General features: G+C 43.8%; 1 protein-coding gene across 2 annotated transcripts; it reads left to right on the top strand.

Moving 5' to 3' along the window:
* The first annotated feature begins 457 nt into the window (after nucleotides 1-457).
* On the top strand, nucleotides 458-10,136 carry igf3 (insulin-like growth factor 3). Of its 2 annotated transcripts, none has more exon segments than NM_001126946.1 (4): nucleotides 458-597; nucleotides 2,766-2,940; nucleotides 6,423-6,551; nucleotides 8,533-10,133. In NM_001126946.1, coding segments are annotated over 4 exon segments (369 nt in total). In that variant the 5' UTR covers nucleotides 458-546; the 3' UTR covers nucleotides 8,547-10,133.
* Nucleotides 10,137-27,928: the final 17,792 nt, after the last annotated feature.

Raw genomic sequence — 27,928 nt, 5'->3', positions numbered from 1 at the left:
CAAGACGTCTCTAATGCCCAAAGGGGGGAAACATTTTGGAGAAACACAGAGCAGACCCAGCAGCAATCTCCATGCTGGAAGAACCTGTAACACATTCCAAACAATGTGCCTTCCCCTCTGGCAAGAAAGATATTAATGTCTGCACTAGATTATGGATATTATTGCAGCTTCTTAAATTTCTACACTCCTTTCTGGGTTGGATTTAATTCCACTCCCACTGTCACCATGCATAAAGAAGCCAGTGAGATAGTGAGGATGAAGGGGATATTTGGGTTTATTTACTGATCTTTAGGCAAGATACCCTCCCCCCACCTTCAGCTGGACAGCAGTGAAAGGATCCTCCTCCGGCATTTAAATCCATATATTGCAGAGCTACCCTCTCCTTCTTCTCATGGGCTTCTCTCAGACAAACACCGCCTGAACATCAGAACTTGCTGCCAGATGGCCTGAGAGCAAGCACGGTGCAAAGTCCTGGAGGCAGCAGCCAAAGCTGTAAAAAGTGTTTGCATGCTATCATACAGTCGATAATACAGGCCAGTGACAGCCATGTGTCTACAGGACTCCAAAAAGCTAAAAAAGGCAAAGCTGACAAGAAAGGTAACTTCATTTTATTTGGCTTTTCTCCCTACCCCACCCCCTTTTTTGTGGCTTTTGCAATCCTCTATGTATTAAACCTTAACCCTCATGCTTCATAGAAATAAGGACATTTATATTGAGATCTCCGACTAACCGCCTAGAGGCAATAAGATCTCTTTATGGAGCTGCTTCCCACCATGTTTATCAAGGAACTACACCATGGCAAGTTTAAAGGCAAATGACAGTTGTAATAGGGTGAAGCTCCAGCTAATCCAAAACTGCAATTCCCAGCATGCCTCTGCCAGCAGAGCTGAGAGGGCATAGTTTTGCAACATGCTGGTGCTGAAGGTTTCCTATCTGTGTTCTAAATTCATGGCTCCATGCCACAAATACCCCCACTCATTGGCTATAGATATGCCACCATGACAGGCAACAGTAACACATGCATGTGCATCAACAGAAGACTTCATTTAAGAGTTGGCTTGTATCCTTTGGCTTCTGATTAATAGTTAACTATATTTAACAAGGCACAGTGATGGTAGAGTAAATGCCAAGCTTTGTATTAAGTACAAATGAGCATAGTGATAATGCTGAGATTATACAGGGATTGCATTCTGGGCTGGAGACCTTGGATAATGGAAAAAACCAAAGCCTTACCCTAAAACCAGCCCTGATTGGCTTAGATTGTGTCGGGAAATGGTAAGTGTGAAAATGAAAGTTGACATTACTCCCTGTGAAGAGCGCGTGGGAGCCAGTGCAGCTCTCCAGCACAATGGACAACTCAGGCAGTATCTGCTCACAGTCTTTATATTATAGTGCCATCTTTAAAATAGGATGGTGGAAGAGCTAGGCCCCCCAGTTGCGGTTGGAGGAGTGAAAAAGGGGGCTTGGCCCAAATGGTGGTTGGGATGAGTATTTGGGAGAATGGCCATTGACTGTCTAGATACACCAGCTCAGCTTGAAGATCAGTTAGGGTGAAAACTGGGATAAAATCTTATTACCCTTCATCTGCAAGTTTGATATAAGCTCAGGGGAATAAAGGATGGACTTTCAGCGGGGACTTAAACTGAGCAAGTCTGACTAGTGACTAACCCTGCACAATGGTTTGCTTAGGCAAAGCCTGTGTTTTTCTGCACACTTGAGCTTGTTCTTTAGCATGACAATAAACAGCCAACACTGTTCATTCCCTGCACCTTTCAACCTTTCTTTACAACGCAGGAAAACAGCAAACATGATGGCAGTATATGTTCCTAGCAGAAAGGGCAGATCCTAAACAAAGCTTCAAACCCCTTCCCAATCTGAAGGGCTGGAATGAGATGATTTACACTGTTGTTCCAGAAGAGTAATATGCTGATTTTTTATTGACCTAACTGAGCCTTTTTTATTTTGCTAAAGGATCCCATTATCTTGTCTGCCCTACCTATAAACAGCTGTGCACCCATGACCTTACCCCCCCCCCCCTATTGCTCACACCACCAAACAAACATTTCAGTGTTTGTCCAAAGACTGAGAAATAGGATTCCGACATTGGATGCACTGATCCTATAGTCATTGTGATTGCTGGCAACAATACTGTATTTAATGTAATTTCCTTTAGTAAGGCATTAACCCAATGTAAAGTAATATCTGCATGTAGAAGGATAAAGGCTTCCCCCTGGGGTTTTATTGCTTGGGAAACCAATATGCATGTCTCAGTGAATCTGTGACCTCTCCTTTCTTCACTATTAACTTTCAAGAAGGGAGCAGAGTGTAGGGACAGTTGCACTGGGCCCCTGTCCATAATGTGGCCCCACAAAATATCCATTATAAGGAAGAAGAGCCTGCTAGATAAGAACAAGATGGCACCACTAGATGGAGACTGGAAAGATGCAACATTAACAGTGTTGCCAGTAAATATATATATATATATATATAACCTGTAACAACCACAGTCCTGCAGGAAAATGCAAGGGTTTATTGGTCTTTTGCCTACAGATCTGATGGTTAATGACTAAGCCATGTACATGTGCTGGTTTATTTACTCCAGTCAGTCTGACTTCTGGGACCCTGAGCTAAGCAGTTCTTCAAGATCTTTATAAGAACTGTAGGTCACAGAAAAGAGCCAAGCAACATGCAGCTCCCCATGCGTAACCTTTGCCTCTCTATGTTTGCATGAAACACTGACTCAATATTGTTTCTGATGTTCCTAGAAAGAGACACTGTTCCCGATCAGCCGGGTGGTGCTGTGCCTGTCCCTTGTGTTTACACTGTACGTGGAAGCCACCAACGCTCGCTGTCTGAGACCACGTTCAAAGGAGCTGCTCTGTGGTGCAGAACTGGTAGACATCCTGCAGTTTATCTGTGGACCTACTGGGTTTTACGTCAGTATGTCGGCTTTTATTATCTTTTATTTTTTTATTTGAATCCTTCCTTATACAAAAATATATTCTACCTTGTTGGGCTTTACATCACTGGGGTTGGCCTGATTCATTTGTTGACAAGTGATCTTGACATAATGGACCAGACTCAGTTCAATAATCTTATTATTGAAAACTCTTATATCATGAAAACTCCATAAAAGTCTATGGGGACATTCATAATTATTAAAGAAGATACATCTTTCTCATTGAAGTGAATCTGGTCTTGGCCTGACTACTGCAGACATTATTTCTACCCAATACCCCACAAACCAAGACCATTACTTTCTGGGGTTCTAAAAATAACACACGCAACAATTTCTCATTTACCTGTACCAAGATAATCTGAAAATATATGTATTGATTTGGGGATTACTTGGCCCGGTGCCCTGCCTGCCTGCCAGTCCACCACAACACCTTCTACTATCAGCAATTGGTCAACACAGCCAATATATAGTCGTTCCCTCTACAACTGCGCCCCCCCCATATTGTGCCATGGCAAATGCTACTAGCATACCTTGGAATCACCAATATAAACCTTTGAAAGGGCCCCACGTAAACTGTATTCTTCTAGTGTCTTCTCTTTACATATTGTTATGTATCTCTCTTTCCTTTTCTCATATAGAATTGGTAATTGTATAGCCAGAAAAATTCAAATAGTTGGCCAAGCAGCAGGCCCTACTGACACCTGGGCCCACTGGGAGTTCTCCTGGTACCCTGGTCAGGGTCGGACTGGGGGGTGCAGGGCCCACCGGGGCTCCCGCCCCAGGGGCCCTGCAGGTGCCCCAGACGCGTCCCCTAACCCCCCCAGGGGCCCCCCTAACCCCGCCAGGGGCCCCCCTAACCCCCCCACAGGGCCACCGCCTGACGTCCTCCCCGAGCACGTATAAATTGAACGCGTCGGGGAGGAACAGTCAGCAGGGGGAGCGCCGGCAAAGGTCGGACTGGGCCGCTGGGGCCCACTAGGGCCGGGGCCCACCGGGATTTGTCCCGGCGGCCCAGTCCGACCCTGTCCCTGGTGGGTCAGTCTTACTCTGAATACAATTTTAGAAGATTAAGGTTGCACCAGGAGACTTTGTTTTCTTATGCAACTTTTCATTGTAAATGCATGGATTTGTCTAATATTGCTTCCCATCACGGACAGCTAGAATGGACTTATATGACACACCTGCGCAACTGTCACCTAAAACGTGGAGAACCAAGGTTCTTCTGGTGCCAGTCACTCAGGTGAGTCGTACAATGAGCAGTTCCACTTGTCCACAGAGGTAAGCAATTAGAGACAATATGACAAACATGGTCATTTTCTTTGCAAACCTTGCATGAAGAAATCTTTTGGTGGGGACATTAGACCAAATGCAGTGGCTAATTCTGTACCATAAAGAATAAATTGTTTGTGAAGTTAAAAGAAATGTTCTGTGTGTCTGTATGGAACAAGTTGATAATAAGCAATAATAAGATAATACAGATATGGGACCTGTTCCATCCAGAAAACCTAGGGGTTTTCTGCATAATGCATCTTTGGATCTCCATACCTTAAGTCTGCTGAAAAATCATGAAAACATTAATTAAACCCAATAGGATTGTTTTGCCTCCAGTAAGGGGTAATTATATCTTAGTTGGGATCAAGTACAGGTACTGTTTTATTATTACAGAGAAAAGGGAATCATTTAACCATTAAATAAACCCAATAGGGCTGTTCTGCCCCCAATAAGGGGTAATTATATCTTAGTTGGGATCAAGTACAGGTACTGTTTTATTATTACAGAGAAAAGGGAATCATTTAACCATTAAATAAACCCAATAGGGCTGTTCTGCCCCCAATAAGGGGTAATTATATCTTAGTTGGGATCAAGTACAGGTACTGTTTTATTATTACAGAGAAAAGGGAATCATTTAACCATTAAATAAACCCAATAGGATTGCTCTGCCCCCAGTAAGGGGTAATTATATCTTAGTTGGGATCAAGAGAAAAGGGAATCATTTAACCATTAAATAAACCCAATAGGGCTGTTCTGCCCCCAATAAGGGGTAATTATATCTTAGTTGGGATCAAGTACAGGTACTGTTTTATTATTACAGAGAAAAGGGAATCATTTAACCATGAAATAAACCCAATAGGGCTGTTCTGCCCCCAATAAGGGGTAATTATATCTTAGTTGGGATCAAGTACAGGTACTGTTTTATTATTACAGAGAAAAGGGAATCATTTAACCATTAAATAAACCCAATAGGGCTGTTCTGCCCCCAATAAGGGGTAATTATATCTTAGTTGGGATCAAGTACAAGGTACTGTTTTATTATTACAGAGAAAAAGGAAATCCTTTTTAAAAATTAGAATTATTTGCTTATAACGGAGTCTATGGGAGATGGATTTCCCATAATTCAGAACTTCGTGGATAATGGGTTTCTGGATAATGGATCCCATACCTGTAAGTGCAAATTATTCAGGAGAACAATGTGAACACCACAGAAATACTTAAAAAATGCCTTTTTGTGCAAAGAAGCAAATACATTAATTCTTTTAGAAACAGAAATATAAACCAATTTGCAGCAATGTTTGCTCAGGACACAGAATATGTGCACGTTCTGGGACAGTAATGTAACGTTTGTACAGTGAATGCACTGCTGTGCACTTTTAGGTTATCACATTCCAGATTCTTGTATTAGTAACTGTTTAACATGTTCCATTAATGTTTATTATCGAATCAAGGTTCCCCTCGCAGCTATTCATCTTGCACTGACTAATAGCAAATATTAATCAGGTGGCGTTATTCAGCTCTGTTTCTGGGTTATTTTATTCAAAAGATGTGTTTTTCACTTTGCTTTTAAAACTATTGTTTTATAGGGGAAAAATGTAATGCAAAAAATACAAGGATATTACAACTCGAAATCTAGGCGTTATTGACCCAGTAAAAGCAAAAGGCCTTGGGCAGATTTCTATTAAATTTGCTTGCCCAGATCTAATAACCTACAGCAACCAATCAGATATGACCAGCAAATGCTGCCTAATTGCTATAGGTTACTAGGCCAGTACTAAAAAACGTTTGCATCTCTTAATACATTACCCTAATAAGATATAAATAGGGCTGTCCAATCAGTAGCCCTCCAGTGATTGTCGTACTATAGATTTAACCTAATTATTTAGCCGGTCAGTTGACATAAGAAGCCAAAATCCAGTGACCTGTATGAAAGCCCCAGGCAACAAGCCAACAAGTTCCCTAACTTGAAAATCAATCTCATGTACAAATAATAATATGTTTACCTTGTCCAGGACTCTGACATCTGATAATTTACCTTGACTTGCAGCCTTGTGCTTTCAATTGCTTGTGTAACTCAGATGTGACACCTATTATCCATACAATTAAGTGGTGCACAATCCAATGTATTACATTGTCTGTCTCTTTCCAGCAATCGCTGCATGGTTCCTAGGTGTTTGTATTACTTTTTCAGGCAAAGGGCCTCCTTTTCGAAACAGAAACCGACCTGGTATAGTCGAGGAGTGCTGCTTCTGCGGGTGTAGTGTTGCCATCCTTGAGTCCTACTGTGCAGCTCCAGTCACTAACATCACTGGCAGAGAAGGTAAATTCACATCATGCATCACTAGTATTTGGTTTATTGGGCCCATCATGCAAGCCTAAAATGAATATGGCTAGCAATGTTGCATTTTATATGTTATTTGTTATAGCAGGCCAGAGGTTCAGCATCCCTATAGCAGTAATGATCAAGGCCTTTAAAGTTTCCAACAGCAGGTCTCTATCTTAGATATAGCCCTCATTCACATGGTACCTCAACTTCCTCTGACCTACCTTTGGGGCTAGGGATCTCTCATAACAACCCTGAATGGGAACACATACCTCCCATAGGTTACACTCACACAGTAGGTGATGGTTAACTCTTTTACATTCCCTTCAGAAACCTCATAGAACAGAGACTCCAACTCAGACTTAAGGGCTTGGGCCCCCACTTTGGGCTGCCAAATGCAGTGCTATAGACAAAAAATAAATGGACGAAGGGATCCCCAATTGAACACTAATGGGCTTATTTATCAATATTTGAGTTTGTGAATTCGAGTTTGTTTTTCTAAATCGAATAAACTTGCATATCAAATGGTCACTTATTTATTAATAAGGAAAACTCGTTTGAATAAGAAACTTGAATATCTTGGGGTTTTTTTGAGTTTACGAGCTGTAAAAACTCAAACAATTTAGTTTGAGAATATGGCTTGACTTAACACCTGATTTACTGAAAAATAACATAGGACAAAAACCTAGTATACATAGTACAGTATAATGAGCATAGCTACAATAAATTTCACAACAGATACCTTATTCACTTTCATCAGGTACACAATGGAGGTATATAACAGATCCTTCAATACGTTACTCTTGCGACAGGTTTTAGACCCATAATAACAGATATTCAGTGGGGCATCTGAATGATGCACTATACCTTGAACCCTACTCAGGCAGGTGTCTACTGGGGTAAATACAAAACACATGAATGTAACTGGTAGGTAGCATCCGTAAGCCGTAAAGAACTCACCAGAGTAGAAAGGATGGACCAGGTGCTCCAGCCCCAGACCCTCAGCTCAAGGGAGCGGACAAGCCATTAACACAGAAACGGAAAAAACTGGGAAAAAAGTGCACTCTGGAAATTCAAAGACAGGCCATTCCAAAAGTTAAAAAGGAAGAAACCTTTATTATACACTGATCTCATAAAGGTGTCTACCGGGGAACTAACCAAGTTGGTGTCAACTGGGGAACTAACCCCAAGCTGGGGTTAGTAGCTCTTCATCTTTCTGCTTTCTCATCCAGCCCTGCTGCTCTCTCACATACCTGCTTACAACCCCTTGTTGGGTGCTTTCTTACATGCTCACTCATACACATGGGGTCCTCCTTTCTCAAACTCTCCAACACATCCACCCCATCTTTGAGTGTAATCCAAGGAGGCTAAAGCTTGAAATCCCTCAAAAATTGACTAAAGATCTTCTAAAACTCCCCTGGGCCAATGGGCACACATCCCTCCCACAGAGCATAGGTTGCACTTACACTGTAGGGATATGTTAACTCCTTAACATCCCCAAACACAAGCTTATGCCTTTACCTTAACAAGTTGTCAAGAGCTCAGTTTTCACTTTTGAAAGTTTGGGCAGCTATACTTGAGCCTATTATTTTATATTCTGGATGTTTATATTCTGGATGCATTCTTGGATGTCCAAGGCAAAGTCCCTCATTAGAATATAACTTTTATTCAGTATAGATAAAATGCACACCATGAGTATGTATAATAACAGAAAAATTTAAAAAATAAAATATGTTCAAATGATCTAACAGCGCAGGGTTACCTGGTAAGGGGGATCAAACTCCCAAGGGAGAAAATGCAGTAATTGTATAATCAGCTGTACTTGAGTTAGGAAACCATTTGTTAATAGATAACAGTATTTTGTCCTAGTTTTCAAGAATTGCATTCAAAAACCTAATAATGATGTTGGCAGAAACCATGTATATGTTGTATATTGTGTTTTTTGTGACATTTATTTTTCACTCTTTTTGCCTTCTAGAGCAAAAGTCCTAAGATCATTCTTCAGAACCTGTTTCACCACTTTAAAACTTATTCAGGGATGTCCAACAAATACAGAATAAAGACATTCGCTGCCTTTGATGTGCAACAAAGGGGAAAAAATGGAATTGTCCTGAGCCTTTGGAGACCCAAGTAATGGAGTGCTCAGTCACCTTTGGCAAAGATAGTCACAATAAGCTATGAATGAGCCCAAGACCAAATTGGCTTTCCCGGTGTTAGAATGATAGCTGGCATGGCTATGTGTAAATGGTTGTTTAATTCCTCGCCTTGCTGTGGATTATTGCAATTTCATGTATTATTTCTGGCTTTCTGCTTCCAATTCACAAATATTATCAAGAAGATTTTGTATTCTGCACATTGAGAGTTGATGTTACAGGACATCAGCTTTAAATTAGAGACCTGCAGGCCTGATATGTTATGGAATCTTAATTATCCAACCAGAATATAAAATGTATGACTGTATAAATTCCCAAGAGGCACGGTTATCTTTGCTAGAAAGCAACTTATTGGATTTCTATATCCTGATAAAAAATTGCAAGGTAACTGCCTTAAAAAAACCCTTTAGATGCACTCAATTAAAAATACTTGATTTCAGCTGTAAGGTAAGGGCACTGTTTTGTATTAGCCAGAAAAAGGGGCAAAATGCTTAAATAAAATGTGCCTTATGGTTATATTTGCACAATCCCTACTCAGAGGGTGAATGAGAGATAGGCGGCTAATGTAAATTGGAGAGATTCTAGAACTGACTTTGTTGGGAGAGAAAGGTTAAGAGCAGTTCAGTTCATTTCTAACACAGTACAGGTAGATGGGCTGCTGAAGAATAAAGGTAGAGCAGAATGGTGCAAAATAAGGTGCTTACTAGGGTGAAACATTTTGCATATGAAATAATTGGGAGGGAAGGGTAAAGATTTAAGTGCACAGTAAAACATGAATTGTGTTCATGGAGACAATGACACAGAAAATATATATATTTTTTTTATTTTGAAATGAAAATGTTAAATTAACGCCTAGATCAAAGGACTGGGAGGCACCATGTTGCTTAGTGTGCCCCTTGTGGCCATTAATAGTATGTGCTGCAGCTGCTGTAAGGCAAATAAATAGAAATGAATGTAAATATGGCCAAATGGAATGTGTATTCAATATCCTATGTCCCATACCTGCAGTAACTGTTTGTAATAAAGTACAGACATGGCCTATATTATTGGAAACCGTACGAATTTGAAATTGGGCTTTCATGAAATGTTTAAATGTTTGTTCATAGCCCAAGTGCCCCATTAGAAAAGGACCACTTCTCTAGAAAACTGTACGTCCCAAACATTCTGGATAATAGGTTTCATGCCTGTGGGGTAATACATAACACTTGTAGTTCTTCTGATTGTGTTGCACTTTCTCGCACAACAAAAGATGCGAACTCAGACAGAAATTGCATATGAATCTGTTCTTCTCCTAAAAGAAGCTTAGAATGGTGCTATTTATGGTTTGCTGAATTCCTGTTTTTAATAAGAAGAAATTGTGTCACTTTGCTGAGAAAATTGGCATTTGTGCAGCTTGGAATGTAAGCGAATAAACAGTTCGGGCAAACAACATAGTGTCCTGCAGAATGTTTTGTGCGCCTTGTGTGACTTCTTAATATACAGGTTTAACACAAATTGGTTGAGGGCTGATTATTTAGGGAAGGGCTTGGTTATGGCCCCTCTTGCCCAGTTTATGTTATGGCGCTGGCTTTTCAGGCAATATGCTAGTTATAGGCCCAGTGCAGTGTGCCAGTTATTGCCCCAGATGTGGTAGTGTTTTTGGAACCCTCCTTCAGTTGCCTTCTATGATTTCTCCCAGGAGGACATGCATCTGCCTTCAGGGTCGGACTGGGGGGTGAAGGGCCCACCGGGGCTCCCACCCCAGGGGCCCTGCAGGTGCCCGCACCGCCCCCCCCCCGTAGGGACCCCCCTAACCCCCCCTCGAAGGGCCCCCCACCTGACGTCCTCCCCTGAGCGCGTAAATTTAACATGTCAGGGAAGGAGCAGTCAAGCAGGGGGAGCGCAGGTAAGGGACAGGTCTGGGCCGCCGGGGCCCACTAGAGCCGTGGCCCACCGGGATTTTTCCTGGTGTCCCGGCGGCCCAGTCCGACCGTGTCTGCCTTTTCATAATAGCCACAATATTAACAGGGTTGGACTGGGGTGTGCAAGGCTCACTGGGGCTGCTACCCCAGGGGCCCCAAGGGGGCCTCAGGCGTTAGTTTAAATGGCCATACCCAAGGCTATAAGAATCTGAAATTACAGACATAAATTCTAGAAATCCCTATTGATGTTGGTGATCAATCCTGGCCTGCGAATTTTCAGTGATCTGAACCTGTATACCTGTCTATAGTGTTATTATATCCCTAAAATAACAGATTTATTGGTTTAGATTTCCCATTGCAACAAACTACTTGGAAACATGTACATATCTCGCCAACTGTGGCCCTTAAACTCCGGTTACCCCTGTGTAATAAATAGCAATTTCCAAATGCTTACTAAATATCAAACTGGGCAATATATAGGGAAATTCAAAGTGACATTCATCAAAGCAGAGAATGTGTCCCTTCATCAGAATGTCTCTCTATGGTATGAGCAGCTAAACTCCATTCTGTGCTATGAAGTATTAGAGCTCAGCTGAAGCACTGAGCTCTAACACCCGACTAAATTGTTACACCCCAGAAAATAAATACTCGGTTAAAACAAAATAATGCAAGATTAAGTGATACTGATATGTTCCTATAGCTAGAAAGAATAAGCCTGTATCCAGCATTACATGTTTTTTTTTAAACAAAATTGCCCTTCTGTTACTCCTTGCCCAATGGTACTTACCCCTTCCTGATACTCCAACCGGCTAAATTTGCCCGAGTATGGGTAGATGGCTGAGAGTGAAGCGGCACTAAGGAGCAGGAGTGCTTATCATTGCTATGTTGCGGCTTTGGGATCCCAGATTTGATTACAGCCTGGGCACTACCTGCATCGGGTTTGAATGTGCTTCCTACCAAAACATACAGACTCGTTAATTGGCTCCTGATAAAACCGACTGTACTTCGTATGTATATGTGATAGGGTCTTAGACTGTAAGCGCCACTGGCGCAGGCACTGATGTAGAATCTTAGTAAATCACTGCAGAATATGTCAGTGCTCACAGAACTGTAGTGGTTAAGGTCATAACAAAAGATAAGGTAAGCAAACCAGGGAAAGTTTGTAACACTTAAAAATATAATTACATTTAGATTCAGCACTACAAAATAGGACAAAAGTAAAATCTAGAAATTCCCCCTTTAATCTACAGAGGGTTAATGTTTGTGACAAATAGTGAGCCTGTTTGCTCAGACACTGCAGCACAGGGATTTCTGTGCCAGAATAACGAAAAGGGGACAAAACTCCAACACTCAGCACATTTTGTATTAGCTAAAAATAGCAAGTGCAAATATTGCATATTGGACCAGGCTAACGTGGTGCCAGTCACATACTGAAGCCCTGCATTTTGCTGAAACAGTTGTTTTTATTTTTAGTGGAATAATAAATATATTCATTATGTTTGTCTATTTTCATGTAAACCAGTGACTCCGATTTACGTTTATGGGAATGCTCAAAGCAACATTTGTGCAAAAAGCCACAAACGGCTCTAAATTTGCTTCTCTCTGGCACTATTTTTCCTTATAAGGTACAATTTAATTTCTCAGCCTCATACACTAATTTATATACAGTGAATGCCAATTCCTTCACTTGCCTTGTTGGTGCAATCCCATTATTCCTTATCTCTCTATTCAGGTCCTAGTCATATACCAGTCTCTTGTTCAAACCACTCCCTGGTTGCTAAGGTAATTTGGACCCTAGCAACCAGATATCTGCTGAAACTCAAAACTGGAGAGCTGCTGAACAAAAAGTGAAATAACTAAAAACCTACAAATAAAAAATGAAGGCCAACTGCAAATTGTCTTAGAATAGCACTCGCTACATCATACTAAAAGTTATCTAAAAGGGGAACAACCCCTTTAAGGCATCTCTTTGAAAAAAGTGTACATTCTCTTTAGTGCCACAAGGGTGGCACACTAACCCAATGACTGACAGGTTTTCAAGCAATAACCAGCTGTCAAGAAACTGCCCTGGCGCTTTTATAATACTATGTGAATGGGGGCAATTGAGCGTCAGACTGGCACAACGGGATACCAGGAACCCCCCCCCCCCATGGGACCCAGATGTCAGTGGGCCCTTCTGCTCACCCAGCTATTTGCCTTGAATGCCTATATCATGGCCATTCCCCATTTCAATATGAGAGCAAAGAGTAAATATAAAAAGAAGGACAGAATGGAAGGAAGGATAGAGGAAAAGAGGAAAAATGGAAGGAAGGATAGAGAATATGTAAGGAAAAGTGATTAAAGGAACAGTAACACCAAAAAATTAAATAGTTTTAAAGTAAATGAAATATAATGTACTGTTGCCCTGCACTGGTAAAAGTTGTGTGTTTGCTACAGTAACACTACTATAATTTATATAATAAGCTGCTGTGTAGCCACGGGGGCAGCCATTCAAGCTGGAAAAAAGGAGAAAAGGCACAAGTTACATAGCAGATAACGGATAAGCTCTGTAGAATACAATAGTGTTTTATCTGTTATCTGCTAAGTGCCTGTGCCTTTTCTCCTTTGAATGGCTGTCCCCATGGCTACATAGCTGCAATCTTTATATAAACCATAGTAGTGTTTCTGAGGCAAACACCCCAGTTGTACCAGTGCAGGGCAGCAGTACATTATATTGGAATTTCTTTTATACACTTGAATTTTTTGGTGTTACTGTTCCTTTAAAGGGGAACTAAAGCTTCAACAGAATCTAGGATGGGCGGCTCCTTTGACATTGAGTGCCTGTATCAGTAGTACTTTATACCTTTAGGCTGGTGCAGTAGGTTCATACTTATTGTGGGTATACATTGAAGATTTGCTATATCTCTTCACTGGGTGCATTACAGTATTTGTTAACGCTTTGTGATTATTTATAATGTGATATGGTTCACAGCATGTGATCCCTCTAATGCTATTTTAGGGGAAACCCCTCTTAAATGTGCTATACTTTATATGTTGTGACTTTAGCAAGTGAGGAGGGTTATTTAGCCAGAAGTTCACATAATAATAAATTATATACAGTTGTGGGTTTATTAAGAATTGTGTGTGCCCTGTTTTTGCCCCCTGTTTGTCGTTATTTTCTTAATAGTTGCTGCAACATTTTCACCCTATAATGAAACCTGTAATGAAAAAGAAAATTCTCTAGGTGGTGCCATTTCTCCCTATATGATTAGTTCACCATGAAAAAGTAAAAGGACTCCAGCGCAGCAACACTCTCTCTATACGGTTTGTCTGATTATCATTGACTCAGAGAACTAGGTAGCACCTTTAGCTGGAAAGAGACTGAATACAAAGGCAAATAAATCATAAAACATACAAAATAAATATACAAAATAAATAATGAAGAAAAGCTGAAAAGTCACTTAGTCTATTTATAAGGTAAGAAAAATATGGTAATGTGAAGGTGTCTCAAACAGAGTCTTTCCAGGTTCTGGTGCCGTATTCCACTGTTAAAAGCACTTAATGCAGCACATTAGATCTACACTACCTTGAAAAATACTTAGCTGTATGTACCCCAGATGCACACACAAGTAGTACATACTATATGCATCTGTATTCTCGGTGTATACAAACATTTTGGTACATCACTGTGGAATATGTTGTATATCAGTTAATAATAATAATAATAATAATAATAATAATAATACTTAAGATATACAGTGTTGCTCTAGTCTCTACCTCGCTAGTACTTAATTCAGCCACAAGGGGGCAAAAGACACCTAGTAATGCACACCAGTCAATACATAAGTAAAAAAGACTATGGGGCCGATTCACTAAAGGTCATTAACACTTAACACATAGTTTTATGCGTTAAAAAGTGTTCGTTAATTAAGTAACGATTCATCAAAGTAATTTCGCATGCGTTACTACTTATATCGCATCCGCAAAAATCTCAATTATTGCAAAGCGTTATGTCCATCGCATTGAGATAACTATCTAATAGAAATAATACTAATCCATAATTTACAGACATATTCTAGTGAGGCGCTATAGGTTAAATAGAGCAGAATCTATAGCCTGTATGAGGTACTGGAGCCTTATCTGCAGCCACTAACACGCAGAAGCCATGCTGTTCTTGGCATAGTGAAACTTCTGTGCTCCCTTCATTTTTTTAGGAATGGAAGTTTTCAGAAAGTTGGAGGGATCTATGGGGGAGTGTCACAGCTAACATTTTCACGGTGCCTTGGCCAGGTCCTGGATTCAATATGTTCAGTGTCTGAGAATTATATAAAGTTTCCCATCAATAGAAATGACTGGAACACTGTAAAAAGAGCGTTCTATTGTGTCAGTGGCATCCCAAATGTGTTAGGTGCCATAGATTGCACCCATGTGGCATTTAATCCCAAAGAGCATAGACAAAGAGCATATTCTCTGGCTTCCCACCAGTGTGCCAGGTCTGGTACCTCAGGCCCCTTGGGTTGGCTGCTGCCATCTGGCCTAAGGGATTGCAAGCTGTTTTACCCTACTGGCCCTCCATATTGACTAGAACTCTCTAGAGCAGTGATGTTCAGCTTATTACATGTTGTGGGCTGATTATTTCTTATCTAGCATGTTTGAGGGGCTGGATTCAATTAAAATTATAATTTCATACAATGAAGTTTATGGAGCCTATGAACATATGGGGGGGGGGGGGCAAAAATCAGATCTACGGTTGGATAGCCCTGCTCTAAAGGAATGCTTTCCCACCAGTGCCCAGTACCTGTAATTATACCTATAATGTATACTACTCTGTCTCTTTCTATTAGCAGAAAATAAACATAAAACACATTTTTGGCACGTACTATTTTTTCCATTGGGAGACACTGCATAATAGTGATGTGAGGCCACCTCAGGATCTGTGGATCAGTACATTGCCCCCTGTATTGGGTTCTGGGTGGGTGGTGGACTTTATCCTTCCCCACAGTCCCAACATTCCAGTAACCTTGATCCTGCCCCTTATGGCCCCTCCTGTGACATGGTTGTTAAGCCCTGCAACTATGGGACATACCCATTGGGCAAAGATTTAGAAAAAGTTTACAGACCCTCAGGCCACGTTGGACCAGAGTGGGTTTGGGCCGGGCATCATTACTGCATAGGGACTTCAGGGATTGCAATGCTACAGCCTGTCTCTGGCCTAAGGCCAATGTTACCCATACAGATTGGAAGGCCAACATGCAGGCCTTATTATAAGTGCAGTCCCTTTGTTTTGTCCCATACACAAATCAGCACTTGTGCCATTAGCCTAAGCTACACAATGACATATGGCCCCACCCTGGTGTCTGTGTATTTGCTCTTGTCACATCCTTTCATCTCCAAATTCACTAAACAACCCACTCCCAACCCAAAACCATGCAAACCCAATGGTTTTGGTGTTTATCCCATGGCTGCTTTTTTTTTTTTGCAAGAAAAAGCAGTTATGAAAATATGGCAAAAAAGGAAAATTCTTGGGAAATATTTGTTCTGTGCGACCCTGAGTCTTTAATTCTTCATCCTTTGTGATTTAATCGGAGCCAGATTGAGTTTTGTGTTCATGCAAATAAGTGATAGAGGAAACGGCTCTGTTCCTGTTAGGATGCAAACTAAGATGGGCATTTGGCAGGTACAGGGATCAGAGCCAGCCCAAAGCACACAAACCCTCAGACGGGTTTTTATAATGTGACGTCATGGCTCTATTTGTTTGCGTTCAAACTGAAAACTTGCAGAGCCCATTGTGTCCCTCTTTCTTAAAGGAACAGTAAAAGCAAAAAATTAAAGTGTTTTAAAGTAATTCAAATATAATAATGCTGTTGCTCTGCAAAATAAATGGTGTTTTTGCTACAGAAAAGCTACTATATAAATAAGCTGCTGTGTAGCCATGGGGGCAGCCATTCAAGCTGGAAAAAAGGAGAAAAGGCACAGGTTACATAGCAGATAACTAGTAGATAAGCCCCATATAATGGGGGTTTATCTGTTATCTGCTAAGTAACCTGTGCCTTTTCTCCTTTGGCTGCCCCCGGGGCTACACAGCAGCTTATTTATATAAACTATAGTAGACTTTCTGAGGCAAACACACCAGTTGTAGCAATGCAGGGCAACAGTACATTATATTGTAATTACTTTTATACACTTTCATTTTTTTGGTGTTACTGTTCCTTTAACCTTGGGGCTCAAAGGCGTACAACTCCCATCATTCGTCAACATATGATCAAGGGTAAATGGACACTGAGAGAGTTGTAGTTCTGCAAGGTAAAGAAACAGGACATTAGGGCATTTACCTGAATCAGCTTGACCCTCATGGGATGGGCAATAATCATTCAGATATCCCTGTGCTGGTAGTGACCCCCTTGCAATTAATTTCCGTGGCAATGGCCACACAGGGAAACCTGCTCATCTGAATTACCCTGCTGCACCCAATGTAGAGGGCCCAATATACAGAAAAGGGACTCCTGGCATGAAAGACAGAGGCCCCAGTTGGCAAGGGGTGCTAGGACCCCAGGCACCTACCTCTCCTGCCTCCTCTTATTCCAGCCCTGCACATCAACAGTGGTGAGGGGGGAAGAGAGGGGCAGCAGGGAGTGTTGGTGGTTGAGGGGAAATCAAAACAGAGGAGTCGCCAGTTGAGGGGAGAGTTGCTGACGGGGGGGGGGGGGTAGATGAAACTGGGGGCTTGCCTTGGGTGCCCAGCTGTGTTGGCCAGACTCAGTTGAAGGGATCCTGACACTCACACGTTTTGAAACTCCTGGTATGGATTCCCAAGACTCTCCAGTATCCAACTGCCAGCTGGCAAGCTGTGGCATACAGCACTCAGATACTGTACTTAAACTTTTACAGAAAAGGCTACATTCTCTGTATCTGAAGTGTTAACTCTCATGGCTTTGGGGGGCTCATTTACAAATACTGTGCAATGTGCACACTGTAAGATTTGAAAGCATCTTCTAATAACCGCAAAGCATATTTTACCCAAACAAAGTTCAATAACCAGCGCCCACTAAGTAGTTTGTGAATACCATCACTTGCATCAGTGTCTGGTAAAGCTGCCAATGAAACCCCCCTTTTCCCCTGGTATTACTGGCATAAACACCAGCAGATTCTATCTGGCCCCTGCAGGGGTTAAAAACAGGCAAAAGTGAAGTTACTGGGTGCGAGTGGGTGGGTGCTATGATGTTCCCATGTACCCTAAACAGCTTTTCATGGCACAGTCAGATTAGTCTATGCAAATACATGAAAGCTCCCTGATTTGCCTAGTTTTGCATATGTTTTCTTACGGCTCAGCACGTGAATGAACATGCACCCAACAGGGGACAGTATGTTAACCCTTGCGTCCAAGGTTTGCTAAGAGTGGGATCAGTCAAATGCAAGGTTAAATACTATTTATTTATATGCATATACCTTCCAGATACAACATCCTTATCAAATACATTGCTCTTCTGCTTTCAGTATATAGCAGTTGGATGGGGCTATGATGTACAGTCAGGGTCGAAGTGGGGGTCCCTTTGGTGCGGGGCCCCTGCAGTGGCAGCCCCAGTGGGTCCTGCTCCCCCCCAAGTGACCAACACCGTGTACCCCCCAGTCCGGGCCTGCACTGACCCCAATCTTGAATGCTGGGCAAGGCCAAGGTTTGTGCTTCCCCCATCATTGCTTCACTTCTGGGATCTCAGAACTAAGCTACAGTCTGAACTGCCTACTTTCTTTCAGCTCTCTGAAGCAGAGATATAAGTGTCTCTATGCACAGAGTAACTGTATTTCCATCAGTGTGTGTTTGGTGCCCATCTGAAGCTGCCCATACATGACAAGATCCACTCTTTTGGAGAGGCCACTAATGAGCAGACCTTTCCCTGATTTGGCCATCTATACACTGGGACATATTGTACTGATCCAATTGTTTGGCTCTGGGTAAAGATCATACTGTGGATCCATGGAGTCTCATTTGGAGAAGATCAAATCAATGCAGCGATGCTTTCGATATTGGACAGGATTTTCTAAACTGGCCAATTTCTGCCCAGGTATTAGTTCGTCCCATACATAGGTCAATAACCTGCCTGGAAAGGTTGAGTTGTCACTTTTTATTGGCCTGTATTTGGTCACTGTATCAGCAGGAACAGAAAAGCCAGGCGACCCTCATCAAGGCAATAATGGGGTCAGTGGTGGCCATTCCAGAACTAGCTGGGCCAGTTCCACCGCATAACAGCAAGCTCTTTCATCCATGCATGTTGCTAAATTGTAATATACAAGGCACTGTGCTTTTAGTCTCCCAGAGCTGCTGCTAATCAATTAGATTCAGGACAGGAGCCTTAATTTGGTCAACCTTTTGTTGCTGCTATCCAAACTCTGCCCAAAAAGGCTAAAAGTTTAAGATTTAGCCAAATTATTCATCAAATCCAGTAAGACAAATGGTAGATTCCTCTGCAGTATTCTGGGAATCTTTCATGGCCAAAAGTGAACGGCAGAGAATATGCCCCTTTGTGAAGAATCTAATAGAGATGGAGGCAAGGTTGCACCTGTCAATGGGTGTTCATTCTTTAATAGGCTCAGGGCTAAGGGATGGGGGGTGGCAAGGTTCAAGCTGCAAAACAGGTACAGAGTGAGAGTGCCATGTTTTTGCAGACAATACATTTGCCACCTCCTCCTCTGTGATGCACCTGTCCTAGACAGTTCAGTGTAAAAATGAAACTGGTTAAAATAGATAGACTTCACAAAGTAAAAAATATTTGTAATATAGTTAGTTAGGCAAAAATTCAATCTATTAAGGCTGGAGTGGGCAGATGTCTAACATAATAGCCAGAACACTACATCCTGCTTTCAGCTCTCTAACCTTAGATATTCAGTGACTTTAGGGGGGGGCACATGGGCCATAACTGTTCAGTTAGTTTGTGAGCACGCAGGTCAGATTCAAATGCATACTGAACAGTTATGTCCCATATGGACCCCACTCAAGTCACTGATTGACTACTGACTGCTAACAGCTTAAAGAGCTGTAAAGCAGTAAGTAGTGTCCTTGCCATTATGTTTGACATCTGCCCACTCCAGCCTTTATAGATTAAATTTTTGCCCAACTAACTGTATTGAAAACATTTTTTATTTTGTGGTCTATCTATTTTACCCAGTTTCATTTTTACACTGAACCGTTCATCTGCTTTGCACAAGCACTGTGAATTGCACACTGGTGGGCCCAGTTTTGCCCCCATTAGCACCATAGTAAATTAGCCCTACTATCTTTCTTACTGTTTATTCATTTTCTTCATTAATATCCGAAGGTTTTGCTTCGGTTGCTGTGTGACCTTGTGACTGCCAGCTCTGCGATTTAGCAGATCTCACTAAGGGAATGCATTCGTTACACACATATTTCCAATTTGCCTCCAGGAATAATTACCTGTCAGTTTACTCAGCATTATGCTGAGCAGCGCCAGCCCAAATATTTTCTGTCATTTGAAATTCAAGCTAAAATGCCTTAAGCACCTTAACTTATTTAAGGCTGTAATCAGAAATAAAGCTTCATTTGGGAAATCTAATTTTTTTTTACTCACCAGTTCCCATAAACAGTAGAGATTTATAATTGAATCTGTATTATATATTTATAATAACACATGTTGGAAGACCAAGGGTGGTTTCAGCTTCTGTAGATCTCCTTTCTAATTCATTGAGCTAATATACTGTACATTTACGAAATATATGGAGGCATAATTACTAAAGAGTAAAAATGAAGCCCACCACAGCTCTCGTATAGGACTATACATACATATATACATATAGTTACAAAATTGTTTTTGCATTGCGGCCCAGGAAGATGAATTTGCACCACTGTTTGTATTACTACAGATTGTGTTTGTACTCTATTGTCAATAACTATTGGTCCTGATATATTGGCCATTAATGACAATATACATACAATCCACAGAAGCCATGAATATCCTGTAAATAATATCCTTATAAATGGTGCTTAGTGATGTCATCAGTTATAATCGGTGCCTAGTGATGTAATTTCTGTCACATGCCAAGCCCTAGGCAAACCAGCCAGCTAGACCCATCCTTCTCCCGCGTACAGAGGCAGTGCTGAAGAAGACAGGGGGCAGGAAAGTAATGAAGCTATGCAAGTGGTAAAGGGGACTAGAGGCATGTGCCTAGGGTGCAATGGTGGGGGGCCACCCCCCTCCCCCCACCACTAGGCACATTCCTCTTCTACCTACCCCTAGTTCTGTCCATGAAATAATGTACCCCCCATTGTAAAATATGAGGATATTAGAAGTCACCTTGGAATTCCATGACCTTCGGCCTCATGCTTTTCTATGGGCATGAAACTTCTTGGTGGCTTGTCCCTATATTTTATTTTTACAATAGGTTAGTGATGAGCGAATCTGTCCCATTTCACTTTGCCGCAAAATTTGCGGATTTTTTTTTTTTGCGGATTTTTCTCTGTTAAAATAAAACAGTACCTTGTACTTGATCCCAACTAAGATATAATTATCCCTTATTGGGGCAGAACAGCCCTATTGGGTTTATTTAATGGTTAAATGATTCCCTTTTCTCTGTAATAATAAAACAGCACCTGTACTTGATCCCAACTAAGATATAATTACCCCTTATTGGGGGCAGAACAGCCCTATTGGGTTTATTTAATGGTTAAATGATTCCCTTTTCTCTGTAATAATAAAACAGTACCTGTACTTGATCCCAACTAAGATATAATTACCCCTTATTGGGGCAGAACAGCCCTATTGGGTTTATTTAATAGTTAAATGATTCCCTTTTCTCTGTAATAATAAAACAGTACCTTGTACTTGATCCCAACTAAAATATAATGAATCCTTATTGAAGGCAGAACAATCCTATTGGGGTTATTTAATTTTTTATTGATATTTTAGTAGACTTAAGGTATGGGGATCCAAATTACAGAAAGATCCCTTATCCTGAATACCTTTGGTCCAAAGCCTTCTGGATAATGGGTCCTAAACCTGTATAAGGTAATTAAAAGGCATGTACAAAGGGGCATCCATCACTGCTCTGGCCCTTGTAATAAATGACCACTATGTATAGTCTTAGCCACTTATCTTGTTGTAATCCTAGCATCAGCCCATCCTTTTTTTTTTTGCTATTTTGTCAACTGCATTGATTTTGACTAATCAAATTTTCAGTCCACCTTGAGCATTTGTTTAAAGGAGAAGGAAAGGTAAAAACTAAGTAAGCTTTATCAGAAAGGTCTATGTAAATACAGCCAAAAGCACTGATAGAGTCCTCTTTTAAAAGAAACACAGGATTTCTTGTCCAGTGCCAGAGTCTGCATAACTCTCTCCCCTCTCCTGGTCCCCCCTCCCATAAGAATGCTAAGAACTCCATCCCCCCCTTAGAAATGTGTGATCTGAGCCAATCAGCAGGAAGCTTCCTCATAGTCTTACACACTGTGCATGTACGGGGGTCTTGGTGCAGGACCGTGGCAATATGGGAATTTTGTTTACAGAGCTCAGCGTTTTTTTTCTCCTATGAGGATTCTGATCATCTGAACAGGAAATATGGGGAGACTTAAGGGCACTATTGAGAGAACTGAAGGTATGCCTGCAGCTTGAGATTAACTCTTTATTAGCATTTCCTTCTCCTTTAAAATATAATGGAAATAGTGTCATAATAAAAATAAACACTAATACCTGTATTAATAAAACCTCAGGTTCCCACCAATTTCTCCTCCATTCTGTTACCGGAACTACTGCTGGGTGGAGGATGTGAACCTGGGCCCCTCCCCTCCAGAAGAGCGCCCAATCTTCTTTTGACGTGAGGGTTTGCCCGCAATGAGATCCCCACGTCTCCTGCGGGCCCCAGTACAATTGCACTGACTGTACCCCCAGTAGTTATGCCACTGGGTTAAAATATTAACAAGCGCAAATAGCCATTTGTCCCCACTAAGGCAGAGCCATATTGTACAACTCTCTTCCCTCACACACAGCATCATGTGACCAGGCTGTGAGTCAGCCCAGGTAAAAAGAAACAAGTATGGGGGCTGCAGCAGCTGTCAGTTGTAGCTGTAGAGTTATCAGGAGAGAGAGGCAGAGACTCACTATTCTATTATAGAGACTGGGGCACCTGTTTGTGCTCTCCTTGTGGGGAGAACTCGGGGGGATGGCAAGTGGCCCCTTACCCCTCCCACGTGGGTGCCTATAAAAGGCAAAGCCCTGATTTATGGGGGTTTCTGTAATATGTAAGGCATATTGTGCTACTGACCTCAGGGTGGATGCAAGATCACTTCCTGTTTCCCAAGATGCAACAGCTTCTACTTAGAGAATAGTTTAAGGCCCAACAGCCAAGCAGCCTGGTCACTGCCAGAGTAATGACTGATTCCTGCTGATCCCCCCATCTGCCCCCTGACTAGAAGCAATCTCCCCCCATACATACCCTGTATAAAGCATTTCCCCAATTAAGGACAAAGGTCTTCCTATTGCTGGGGCTGAGTGTAACCCCCATCTCTACCCACCATTCAGGCAAAGGAAGGGACACCCTACAAGCTAAGGACCCCATTGTTTTCACCAAACTTAGCAACAGCAGGCCTCACATACACAGCAATGCTCTGTGTGCAGAAAAAGCTATGTATGTACTGTACATCTAAGGCCAAATAAATGCCATATACACCTGACTCATCAGGGTGCACTTGCCCTTTAATAGCAGCAGCTGTCATGTGATGAGGGGTGACTTCATACCCAGGGGTGTGACAGTTGGTTCAGTCCGTTGGTTGGCTCTGGGATGAGAGGTAAGAGCTCACCCTTTATGAGTGATTTCTTGGCCAAATAACACTAATTTTAGCTAAAATATGGAGAAAATAGATGGGTGCTGCCCCCCAGACTAGGGGATGTTGTTTCTTTTACTGAGTTTAGTGAATCTGGAAAATTTTCCCCTAAAATGGGCTTTGGAGATGCCTTTAATCTTAGTTATTGTTCCCCTTTGATAGCAGGAGCTGTCATGTGATGAGAGGGGACTTCATACCTAGGGGTGTATCAGTTGGTTCAGTCTGTTGGTTGGCTCTGGGATGAGAGGTAAGAGCCCACCCCTTCTGAGAGATTTTTTGGGGGTAAATAGTTGGATGCCGCCCCCCAGACTAGGGGATGTTGTTCCATTTACTGGTTTTAGTGAGTTTTCCCTAAAATGGGCTTTGGAGATGCCTTTAATTTTAATGCTTTGATAGCAGCAGCTGTCATGTGATGAGAGGGGACTTCATACCCAGGGGTGTGACAGTTGGTTCAGTCCGTTGGTTGGCTCTGGGATGAGAGGTAAGAGCCCACCCTTTATGAGAGATTTCTTGGCCAAATAACCCTAATTTTAGCTAAAAAAGCGAGTAAATAGTTGGATGCCTCGCCCAGACTAGGGGATGTTGTTTCTTTTACTGATTTTAGTGAATCTGGAGAATTTTCCCCTAAAATGGGCTTTGGAGATGCCTTTAATCTCAGTGCTGGTTGGCAGGGCTGGGTGTAAGTCTGGGTGGGAGACACAGAGCCAGGGTTTGGCAGTGACTGTATGCAAATATACACCTTTTCCCACTGGAAATCCCCATAAAATACCTTGTTTTTATTCCCAGAATTGACAGGCTTCATAGAATTGTGCCCCTCTGTCCCCGGGTACCTGCCCTGCTCTTATCTACCAACCTCAACATGTCACTGAATAAATACCTAGACTTTGGGCAGTTTTTTTTAATATTAATTGCTTCTTATGGCAGAGGGGCAATTATCAACACTGGGCAGTATTGCTTGGGGACCAGTAACATTTGTATAGATCTCCCTTCTGCCCAGGGGCAATCATGCCCAGTGTTGATAAATGAGCCCAACTCTATTTTCTCTTTCTGCCTCCAACAGGCACTTATACTTATTATAGGCACAGGGCCTCATTTACTGTTTCTTACTACTGAAGAGGCTGAATCTCAATCAGTGGATAAGAAATTATAGTGATGCCCCTTAAAGAACTGATCAAAGCGAAGTGCTGATTTGTTGCTACTACCAACATCACTCTTGTCTGTGGTTCATAAATAAAAAATATGAAGTGGTTGCTATAGTCATTAGCCCCGGCAACATGAAACAAAGTTTTATTGTCTGGCAAATTATTGTTAATGTGAGAAAGGTTTCTTCCTAAGAGATTGGCACCAATGCACTATAGATGGGTGCACCATGTCCTGTCCTCACTGTAACTGCACCAATACTCAATTCTGATTGGCTACTGTAAACAAACTTACTGTATGGTATAAACTGAGCTCTAATGCTTTCATGTTACAGGAACAACTGGAAGAGCCGGAGAGGATTTATAATTCCCTGCAAAGCATCTCTGTGTCCAGTAGGTGCCATTATTATTAAAAGGTAAGTGACCAAAATGTAAAATGCAGAAAGAGGATTTACCTACTAAGGTAAGTGACCAAAATGTAAAGTGCAGCAAGAGGATTTACCCACTAAGGTAAGTGTCCAAAATGTAAAGTGCGGCAAGAGGATTTACCCACTAAGGTAAGTGTCCAAAATGTAAAGTGCGGCAAGAGGATTTACCCACTAAGGTAAGTGACCAAAATGTAAAGTGCAGCAAGAGCACAGAAGATTTACCCTCCCCACACAGCGACACACGCACCCACCCACCCGTTCAACCGACACTACGTACGTGTAGGGGTGGGTGGGTGCGTGTGTGTCCATGTGGGGGTGCGTAGGTGGGGGGGTGCCCGTGTGGGGGTGTGTGTGTCAGGGTGGGGGTGTGTGTTGGGGTGGGGGTGTGTGTCCGTGTGGGGGTGCGTGTGTCAGGGTGGGTGTGTGTTGGTGAGGGGGTGCGTGAGTGCTTGTGTGGGGGTGCGTGTGTGGGGTGGGTGCGTGTGTCAGGGTGGGTGTGTGTTGGTGAGGGTTTGCATGGGTGCTTGTGTGGGGGTGCGTGTGTTCGGGTGGGTGTGTGTGTTGGTGTGGGGGTGCATGTGTGTGTTTGTGTGTCAGGGTGGGTGTGTGTGTTGGTGACGGGGTGTGTGTTCGTGTGGGGTAGGTGCGTGTGTCGGTGTAGGGGTGGGTGCATGTGTAGGGGTGGGTGGGTGCGTGTGTAGGGGTGGGTGGGTGGATGCGTGTGTAGGGGTGGGTGGGTGTTTGGATGCGTGTGTAGGGGTGGGTGCGTGTGTAGGGGTGGGTGGTGGTGTCGGTTTTAGGGGTGGGTTGGTGCATGTGTCGGTGTGGGTGCATGTGTTGGGGTGGGTGCGTGTGTCGGTGTAGGGGTGTGTGTGTCGGTGTGAGGGTGGGTGCGTGTCGGTGTGTCGGTGAGGGAGTGGGTGGGAGGGAGCGTGTGTCGGTGTAGGAGTGTGTGTGTCGGTGTGAGGGTGGGTGCGTGTCGGTGTGTCGGTGAGGGAGTGGGTGGGATGGTGCGTGTGTTGGTGTGGGGTGAGTGTGTGTGTCAAGGTGTGGGTAGGTGTGTCGGTGTGGGTACGTGGGTCAAGGTGGGTGTGTGTGTCCGTGTGGGGGTGCGTGTGTCAGGGTGGGTGTTGGGGTGCGTGTGTTGGTGTGTGTGTACGTGTGGGGGTGCGTGTGTCAGGGTGGGTGTGTGTGTTGGTGAGGGGGTGCGTGCGTGGTGGTGTGTGTGTTCGGGTGGGTGCCTGTGTCAGGGTGGGTGTGTTTGATGGATGCGTGTGAGGTGAGTGCGTGTGTCAGGGTGGGTCTGTTGGTGTTGGGGTGCGTGTGGGGTGGTGGTGTGTGTCCGTGTGGGGGTGTGTGTGTCAGGGTGAGTGTGTGTTGGTGAGGGGTTGCGTAGGTGCTTGTGTGGGATGCGTGTGTTCAGGTGGGTGCGTGTGTCAGGGTGGGTGTGTGTTGGTGACAGGGTGCGTGTGTTGGTGTGGGTTGGTGCGTGTGTCAGTGAGGGGGTGGGTGGGATGGTGCATGTGTTGGTGTATGCGTGTGGGGTGAGTGCGTGTGTCAAGATGGGTGTGGGAGGTGATGTGGGGGTGTGTGTCCATGTGGGGGTGCGTGTGTCAGAGTGGGTGTGTTGGTGAGGAGGTGCGTAGGTGGGGGAGTGTCTGTGTGGGGGTGCGTGTGTCAGGGTGGGTGTGTGTGTTGGTGTGGGGGTGCATGTGTGGGGGTTTGTGTCCGTGTGGGGGTGCGTGTGTCAGGGTGTGTGTGTTGGTGTGGGGGTGCGTGTGTTCGGGTGGGTGCATGTGTCAGAGTGGGTGTGTTTGTTGGTGTCGGTGTGTGAGTCCATGTGGGGGTGCGTGTGTCAGGGTGGGTGTGTGTGTGTTGGTGTGGGGGTGCGTGTGTCAGGGTGGGTGTGTGTGTGTTGGTGTGGGGGTGCGTGTGTGGGGGTTTGTGTCCGTGTGGGGGTGCGTGTGTCAGGGTGAGTGTGTGTTGGTGAGGGGGTGCGTGCGGGCTTGTGTGGGGGTGCGTGTGTTCGGGTGGGTGCGTGTGTCATGGTGGCTGTGTTTGTTGGATGCGTGTGGGGTGAGTGCGTGAGTGTGCGTGAGGGTGGGTGTGTTGGTGTGGGGGTGCGTGTGTCAGGGTGGGGGTGCATGTGTCAGGGTGGGTGTTTGTTGGTGAGGGTTTGCATGGGTGCTTGTGTGGGGGTGCGTGTGTTCGGATGGGGTGGGTGCATGTGTCAGGGTGTGTGTGTCCGTGTGGGGGTGCGTGTGTGTGTTGGTGACGTGGTGCGTGGGCGCTTGTGTGGGGGTGCGTGCGTTCTTGTGGGGTGGGTGCGTGTCTCAGTGTAGGGGTGGGTGCGTGTGTTGGTGTAGGGTTGGGTGCGTGTGTAGTTGTGGGTGGGTGGGTGTGTAGTTGTGGGTGCGTGTGTAGGGGTGGGTGGGTCGGTGCGTGTGTAGGGGGGGTGCGTGTGTAGGGGGGTGGGTGCGTGTGTAGGGGTTGGTGTTTGGGTGAGTATGTAGGGGTGGGTGGATAGTGGTGTCGGTTTTAGGGGTGGGTTGGTGCGTGTGTCGGTGTAGGGGTGGGTGGGTGTTTCGGTGTGGGGGTGGGTGCATGTGTTGGGGTGGGTGCCTGTGTCGGTGTGGGTGCGTGTGTCGGTGTGGGGGTGCATGTGTTGGTGTGGGTGCGTGTGTCGGTGTAGGGGTGTGTGTGTCGGTGTGAGAGTGGGTGCGTGTGTTGGTGTGGGTGAGTGTGTCGGTGAGGGAGTGCGTGGGAGGGAGCGTGTGTCGGTGTGGGTGGGATGGTGCATGTGTTGGTGTGGTGGTGGATGCGTGTGGGGTGAGTGCGTGTGTCAAGGTGGGTGTGTGTGTCCATGTGGGGGTGCGTTTGTCAGGGTGAGTGTTGATGTGGGGGTGCGTGTGTCAGGGTGGGTGTGTGTTGGGGTGTGTGTTCGTGTGGGG

This window comes from Xenopus tropicalis, chromosome 7 (genome assembly GCF_000004195.4).
Source record: "Xenopus tropicalis strain Nigerian chromosome 7, UCB_Xtro_10.0, whole genome shotgun sequence".
NCBI lineage: Eukaryota > Metazoa > Chordata > Amphibia > Anura > Pipidae > Xenopus > Xenopus tropicalis.
Note: the sequence above shows the minus strand (reverse complement) of the source record. Positions and strands in the feature narration are given on the sequence as shown.